The sequence below is a fragment of the Oculina patagonica genome, chromosome 4 (genome assembly GCF_052425735.1).
Source record: "Oculina patagonica isolate OP01 chromosome 4, crgOcupat, whole genome shotgun sequence".
NCBI classification, from domain to species: domain Eukaryota; kingdom Metazoa; phylum Cnidaria; class Anthozoa; order Scleractinia; family Oculinidae; genus Oculina; species Oculina patagonica.
Window position 1 is genome coordinate 62,583,156 of NC_135761.1, and position 8,124 is coordinate 62,591,279.

Genomic DNA, 8,124 nt, shown 5'->3' on the forward strand with positions numbered 1-8,124 from the left:
TGACTGTGCGACGTTTGGAAGAAAATGGCCAAAAAAATAATTAAAGATCGTAATACCAATAATTACGTCATCAGTGGTTACCATGGCAACGGTAGGCAATGATTTTTTGGACCCTTTTTCAGCTTCCAGTGCTTATATCTTGAAAACTAACTCGATGACCCCCATTTTTTTTCTCGTGATAACTTTAAGCATATGAAAAAGAAACTGTATAATTATTTTAAAAAAATTCTACGAAGCGTATTTTTTGCAAATGCAAAAAAGAGCAATTTGTAAGTAATTAAAAATTCCTTTCATAGAATTTTTTTAGATTTTTTCTGGCGTTTCCTTTACATAAAAGGAAAATATTAGGGCAATAAAAAATAGGGGTCATCGGGTTAGTTTTCTTGCTAAAGCCTTCGCGAACTCAATAATTCCCACGCGCGTTTCCGCGCACTTTAAAATTTCGATTTTAAAAGTTTGGTATTTACTCATGCTCAGTTCTGACTACCGCTGATCTTTGCGGGCACATACGCGCGCAACACGCGTGGACTTCCCCTCGCTTTGTCTGCGAAACTTTTCGGCTCAGGATTTCATGGGATTTAGCCAGTTTCAGTTAGCGCCAGTTGTGCCTCTTAGGTCCTAATTTTTTGTATTTCTTTGTCTGAATCATCATGAGTTTGAAAGCGAACTCAAATAAGCTGAAACGAAAAAAGTGGAATTGAGTCACGATCTTCGACAAGATCGATCGTAGCACATGCGAATACGGAATTTGCTTTTGTAACTCGAGCAGTGAGATCCGAAAACATTTTGACTGTCGAACATTAAGTTGACTTAAAATGTTCTTGTTGAAAAAACTTCAGTTGAACGCGGAATTTTTTCTTAAAATGAAGAAAAGCAACCTCGCACTCGGCCGCCATGTTTGTTTTCCTTTTCAAATCTCGCGCGTGACTTGTGGACATGAAGCGTGACGAGCGCGCTAGTCACCAGACTTCCCACGCAAGAAAAACCGGTACGAGCCACCTTAAAGGGTCAGTGAGTAGTTTTATCACAGGGAGACCACAACAGTAAAAAAAAATTAAATAAATAAATAAAAGAATATTATTCACGTGGTTTCGTTCGTTTTCTGTGTTGTTTTTCTTTGTGCGTAGTCGATAGACACGACAGCACTGTTGTCGTATGCTGAGCTGTCTTGTGCGCGAGCGGATTTCAGATATGCAAATTTCCTCTTTTCTTAATAATAATTGACAAGGGTGGCAACTCTTTCACCAAACGATTTGAACACGCTTTACGAAATTGCTTTGAACTCTTTTCTTTCTCGCCTTTTTGCGACAAAAATCAACACAAAAGAATGCTGGATAAATTTTGAATACGCTCACCTGTCTGTTTCCTGAAAAGAAGCGTTTTCCAGAATTATTATTAAGAAAAGAGAAAATTTGCATATCTGAAATCCGCTCGCGCACAAGACAGCATACGACAACAGTGCTGTCGTGTCTATCGTCTACGCATAAAGAAAAACAACGCAGAAAACGAACGAAACCACGTGAATAATATTCTTTTATTTATTTAATTTTTTTTACTGTTGTGGTCTCCCTGTGGTTTTATTAAACGGGAGCCCTCCCCTTCGCTTTAGCCCCACCCCCCCCCCCCCCTGCTTCCCTTCACAACTCAACGCCTTGTTGTATTGTTTCACGTCACGCAAATCACTGCATCGCGTGATTCCCGCAATTTGCATACGATTACTGTCCTTTGATTCGGAAAGCAATGGCGGCTTCTCGTATTTCTGTGCAACCCATATCTTCCCTTATTGACGACAAAGTTAACATCCTTGTATCTGGGCTTGCACCAAAACAGACAGTGACACTGGAAGCAAAGCTACTGAGCGATAAAGGAGAATTGTTTCAATCACACGCTCACTACATCGCTGATAAAGATGGTGAAGTTGATGTTTGCCGTGACTCGTCTTTGGGAGGATCTTACAGCGGAGTTTCGCCCATGGGATTGTTATGGAGCATGAAACCAGCACCGGGACAGAGAAAAGGAATTCGACTGATGAAATCAGATGTCACCAAACCGTACAACATCGTGTTGAACTGTTTTGATGGCCATGTTACTTCGCACGAATCTTCGCTTCAGCCTTTGTCAAGCGAGACATTTCAGAAGTGGTACATGGCGGATGGAGTGAAGAGAATTCCTGTGAGAGAAGGAAGAATCCGTGGGACATTGTTTCTACCACCGGGAGAAGGACCTTTCCCTGGTAAGTAGCGAAACTTCAGACCAGTACAAAATATAAGAGCATTTAGATTCTTTCACATTATGCATCAGTCAATTGAAACCCCGGCCCCCTGACCCCCGGGACTTACCGGGGAATTTAACATTTACCAAGTGTTAAAACCCGGCTTATTTCCCCAACCTAGGGGCCTAGACGTCTGTTAAAAACCCCGCATAGCGGGGGCATCCGAATCGACTTTCAGGAAAAAAAATGGACAAAAATCTTGATTTCGTGGCCGAAGTTGAAATATCTATTTCTTTCATTTATTGTCCATGTATAGTTTTGAGGTCGGAAAAAACTTGATGTAGTTTGTTTCCGCCAAAAACTTATAAAAAAATTGTTTTTCGTGGTCAGAGACACAAAGTTGTCAAATTTAAAACCCATAATTAGCCATTATGAACACGCCTGCCGGAAGACCCATAATATCGGGGTGTGATTGCCCTACAGAACGTATTTCAGCTTTTGTTGACCATCTACTTAAGCCGATAGCACAGCGACAAGCTTCGTGCGACAGACTTTAATAACTTCATTGAGAAGATTACAGTGCCATGCCCAAACAGCCTAAAAAAAGCATTCCTTTTCTCATTAACACTGTATGCGAAGCATACGGAGAATTTCATCAAGGAAACCCTCCCGTACAGGGCGTTTGCCATAGAAGAGGCAAGACCTTGCTCGGGGGAACTGGGGGCATGCCCTTCAGTAAATTTTGAAATCTAGAAGCCCTGAAACTCTTTCTTTAAGATTTTTCTTAAGGTATTTCTTGAGAGAAATAAATCTTTTTTAACTTGGGATCATTTCCCCAACAAAAAAATTTGTTATTAAATTTGGGTTAAAATCTAGACGAGGTAAAGTGCCTCGTCTTGCCTCTGGCTAGCTACGGCCCTGCCGTACTCGTTAAGAGAGTTGCTCAGTGTGATCTTTCAAGAAAGCTCGTTCCAATTAAATGGAAAAGATTATCTTTAAGCACATCAAACAGCCATGGGCACGACAAGCGCCGCAGTTTCCGCTGTCATCTTCACAGCCAAAATAGAAAACGAAATACTCAGACAAGTAGCAATAAGCCTATCCTTTGGAAACGATTTATTGACGACGGACACAAGAAGTAACAAAATAGAAGAATTTCTTCTAATTTCTTTCACCCTATGATATGATTCACGGCTGAAATCTCAGAAACAGAAACTACTTTCTTGGAGACGATAGTGTACAAAGATGGCAGATTTCAAGTACAATGAGTCTATTTTTATCGTGTGAACATATTAAATACAAACCCAGGCGTCGCGAAAGGCTTTAAAATATCAAGGAAGAAGCGTGGAGACTTTTCAGAAGGGATTCCTCAGAATGAACATTTTGAGAAAAACATTAAGTCCTTTATGTTAAATCCCGGCTGCCGTCCCCGCTTTAAGTGATCGCGTGCTGTTAAATCACCGCTCCATGGCCCCGGTCTACTGACATTTTGTTAAAACCACCGCCCACCGGGGCCAACGCGCCGTTAAAAGTGCGTTTAATCCCGGCTTTGGACGCGTTAAATCCCCGCTAAGTCCCGGGGGTCGGGGGGCCGGGGTTTCAATTGACTAATGCATTACGAGTCAAGGATTTCCAGGGATGGTGGAGTAATTTTCCTACGGGGGGGGGGGGGACTAGTAACTTGAAGTGGGGGGAGGGGGCTTAAAAGACTTTTGTCTTAGTAAGTCTTTTTTTTTTCGGAAATCTTTAGACCTCTTTAGCTCTCTTTATAACGGTCAGTTCTGCGAGAGGAATACAGGTTATATATCGTGAGAAACAATTTCTGTATTGAGCTTATTTTGTTTAATCAGCTTCTTTTTTTTCCTGATCTGTGCGAAACACTGTTTTGAATTTTAAATCGTTTAGGGAGTCCGTTCATTTTTTATGGGGTAGGGGGGGCTGGTGGGATTTGATAGATAGTCACTGTTATATAATGGCCCCCCCTTTTTCAACGAAAATTTTTACCTGGCCCCCCCTCGAAATCCAATTTTTTTTCGATGACCCCCCCCCCCAAAAAAAAAAAACAATACTCAAGTAAAATTAAAATATATCGAGCCTTGTGACTAAAGAATGTATCAGTGTACAAAAATCACAACCCCAAATAGCTGGCATTACCTCAACTGTTTATTGTGGATGCCATCTGTTAGTATGGGTTGTCTACATTTGTAACCAATAAGCTGTTGGGTTAAGTTAATGATGTTTGGTACATAACAAAGTAGGGGGGTCCAGGGGTATGCTCCTCCGGGAAAATTTGAATTTTCAGAACCTCAGGAATGTTATTTTGGGCATTCTGGCAAGCTTTTTTACTCTCACAGAAGCCTCTTTACAACACTTAAAAGTATAATTATTTCTAGTGACCCCCCCTTACAGTCTATATTTTTTTGGCTGACCCCCCCTTTGAAGCCAATATTTTTGAGATGGCCCCCCTCAAATCCCACCAGCCCCCCCTATCTCATAAAAAATGAACCGTCCCTTAGATCGTTCCAACCACTGATGCATGCATTAAATCCAGTTATCATGCCCTATATTATATTACAATATATTTACCTGCGTAACTTTTGAATCTTCAACAACAACTTCAACTTTATTACTTCCATCACTTAGATAAATAATTTATAAATATATTTTTTAAAAAATCAAAAGTGATGAGGAGTCTACAGAAAAGCAGGAATGCTTGAAATAGTAGACCCCCTTAAGCGGTCATTACATAACTGCATATGCTGTCGATATCAATTGACAATCTCACCCCTTCCCCCCCCCCATGGGCATGAGAGAAGATAGGGGAAAAGGTAAACCTCTTCATATACTTTGATAGAAAATTGTAGCCCTTTCACATGCACCTACAGTAAGGATACTGCATCTATTTTCTAAACTTTTCACTTGAATATCCTCTTAAAATACTTAGGTGAATCAATCTTTTGGTGGGTCTGTCAGAGATATTTTGAAAGGCCCTTTTAAATAGTAACTGACAGTTTTTTCTTCTCTTTTCTATACTCCAACTCGTGAAATCCTTGCACTTTTATATACCTATTGCCTGAAAAAGGTAACCCTTTTGGGCGGGGCCTATCCAAATAGTACATATACCCCTCCCTTCTCATGGCCAGACAGCATCTCCCTGTGCTCAGAGTGCGCGAATGAACTAACTTCCGTATGTCACATAAAATTTAAAACTTCTTTTTCATTCTACAGGTGTCATAGATATGCTTGGTGGTCCTGGAGGACTTGTGGAATTCAAGGCTTCCCTTTTGGCATCTCGTGGAATTGCTTCCCTTGCATTGGCCTACTTTGCTTATGACGATCTACCAAGGAACCAATTGGCTATGGACATGGAGTATTTTGAGGAGGCAGCTAACTGGCTCAGCAATCATCCCAAAGTCTTGCCACATGGTATTGGCGTTCATGCCAGTAGCTATGGGGCACTGATGGCTTTAATAATGGCAAGCCTTAAAATGAATGCAATCAAAGCTATTGTAGCTATTTCACCTTTGGTAGTTGCTTTCTTTCCATATCAATACAAGGAGAAAATCTCGGATGTACTTCCTTTGGAAAATAGCAAGAGAATATCAACAGAGGAAGGTTCTGTTCTGCGGTATGCTTTTTCAACAGTCACCGATTACAAGCCCTCAGCTTCCAAATACCCACCAATACCACCAGTCGAGAACATTTCATGTCCTGTTCTACTAGTCTATGGAACTGATGACCTTAATGTCAATTGCGACTTTTCAGCAGAGCTGATTTTTAATCGTTTTAAGACCCATGACAAGGAACATCTGTGCTCTATTTTACGTTATCCGGCGACAGGACATCACCTCGAGCCACCATACACGCCGCATTGTTATGCTTCTTTTGCCGGTGCTTCTGCCAAACAGTTGTTCGGTGATAAGTATCTTGTGTGGGGAGGGGAGATGCATGCTCATGCTAAAGCTCAAGAGGATGCCTGGCCAAAGATCTTAAGTTTTCTACGAAGAAATCTCCAGAATTCAAGTAGCTTGTGATATATAGCATGTTATATAGGATAAAATTGTGTCGGGAACGGTTTTCCTGCGACCTTGCGTCGAATGCAATTGCCATTGGCAGAATTTTTTGTTCGTGGACATGTGCTCACAAAAAAGCGTTGAAAGTTAGATAAAGATAGATAACATTTTATTGTACACTCCTTAAAAGGGTTTTCAGTGAACAATACAATACATAAAGTGAAATGAAATGTAAGATGTAAAATATGTACACTAGTTATATATTAATAAAAAATAGAAAGAAATATGAAAGAAATAAGAAAAAATTTAATTTAAGAACTCGCTGAGAAGCTTTGTCTTCAGAGTTTTCTTAAAATTTGCACGACTCTGGCATAGTTTTAAGTCTTTGTCTAAAGAGTTCCATAGCTTTACTATTCTTTACTAAATTGTCTGGTGGTCTCACCAACATAACTGACATTACCAAAACAAAACAAAAGCACATGATCATTTTTTTGCTGAAGATTGTAACCAGTCATACAAGTACATACGATTTTGGATTAACCTAACAATTACTGACTACTTTACATAAGGGAACTAATCACTCCCACTGTAGAAACAAATCCAATGACAAACAGTCTGACAACGTCAGTTTTGCCAAACACATTCAATAAAGACTTTTGCACGTATTGCGTGCCTGTGTTTCGTAATTTGTCTTAACCTTCCTAGATCGCAACCATTCGTATTCCTCTTTTTATTTGTGACAAAAATGCAAGCATCCAGAATCACAGCACCGCAGGTTTAAAATAATTGTCTCTGTGTGCTCTTCGTTGCGGGACGTGAATGAGAGGCGAGTGTATTCGCAGGCTAGGGACAAGAATGGTGCCCAAAACCTAGCACCCAAGTCAAACGCGTTGGCACGCTTTTACCAAATTTGTTCCTTTTCACCCCTCTTCGTCTCAGTGGCGAGCTAGCTCGCAAACATTTTGCATCCCTCCCCCCTCTGCCCAGGGAGTATTCCCTTAGCTTAGCTCTGTAGCCGGTATGTGTGGAGAGAGTTTTGTGGTTATACATTCTGAGGATTTTTGTCAGAAACAGGGTAAATGGTTTGCGCACTCTTGTCAGCAACTACAGTCAACTCTCGCCTTGCGGACACCCCGCTATTACGGACAAAATCCAGATCCCCGGCGAAAGAGGTTTGACTGGAAATGACTCCCGCTATTACGGACACCAAATGGCGTCCCGAGCGTGTCCGCTATAACGGGAGTTGACTGTAGGTATAATGTAATTCTAACTTGAAGAGACCATTTTTGTTATTGTTATTATTCATGTCTTGAGAAGTGCAATTTGATTAATATCGCGAATTTTTAAGCCAACGTTTACACAAACCCTAAGGCCATCCCAATAAAATATTTCGTTTCCCATCGCCCCGTCTCTTGTGATGGTGGGTCGGTCGGTCGGGCAAAAAAAGATAAAAAAGAATGAACTTTTGAAGGGTTCTGGGTTCCAGAGAAGGCTGATTACAAAGTCAGCTCGAAAACGTGGTCTTTTCGTTTGTTATTCCTTATCAAATGTCTAAACAGTCTTTAAATAACGTAGTATCAATGTTTATTAAATACAAAGACATCACATCACACCAGTTGTTGTTAATAAAACACGATCATGTGCTTGAAAATTGAAGTACTTGCTTTCTTTGAGTAGTGAATCTGGAATTTTTCTTTTTACTTTTCGAAAAAATGGGTCGGTCGGGCGATGAGAAACGAAACATTTGATTGGGTTGGCCTTATGCAAACCAAAGCTGTTCCGAAGTAGTTATCGATTTTTGGGTCAGGTCTGAAACAAGGTAGGCAAATCGCAGGCCGAAACTTTTGCTTGAATTATTTTTCTTTTATCTTATTTTTTTCTACAACTGGTCTGATATAG

The 8,124-nt window shown here is 40.5% G+C and overlaps 1 protein-coding gene across 1 annotated transcript; it reads left to right on the plus strand.

Annotated features, from left to right (window-relative positions):
* Window positions 1-1,740: 1,740 nt before the first annotated feature.
* Window positions 1,741-6,879, plus strand: LOC144651000 (bile acid-CoA:amino acid N-acyltransferase-like). The gene is made up of 2 exons (XM_078510851.1): window positions 1,741-2,233; window positions 5,441-6,879. Exons 1-2 carry the CDS (start codon window positions 1,741-1,743, stop codon window positions 6,244-6,246), a joined length of 1,299 nt encoding a protein of 432 aa, XP_078366977.1. The 3' UTR covers window positions 6,247-6,879.
* The last annotated feature ends 1,245 nt before the right edge of the window (window positions 6,880-8,124 follow it).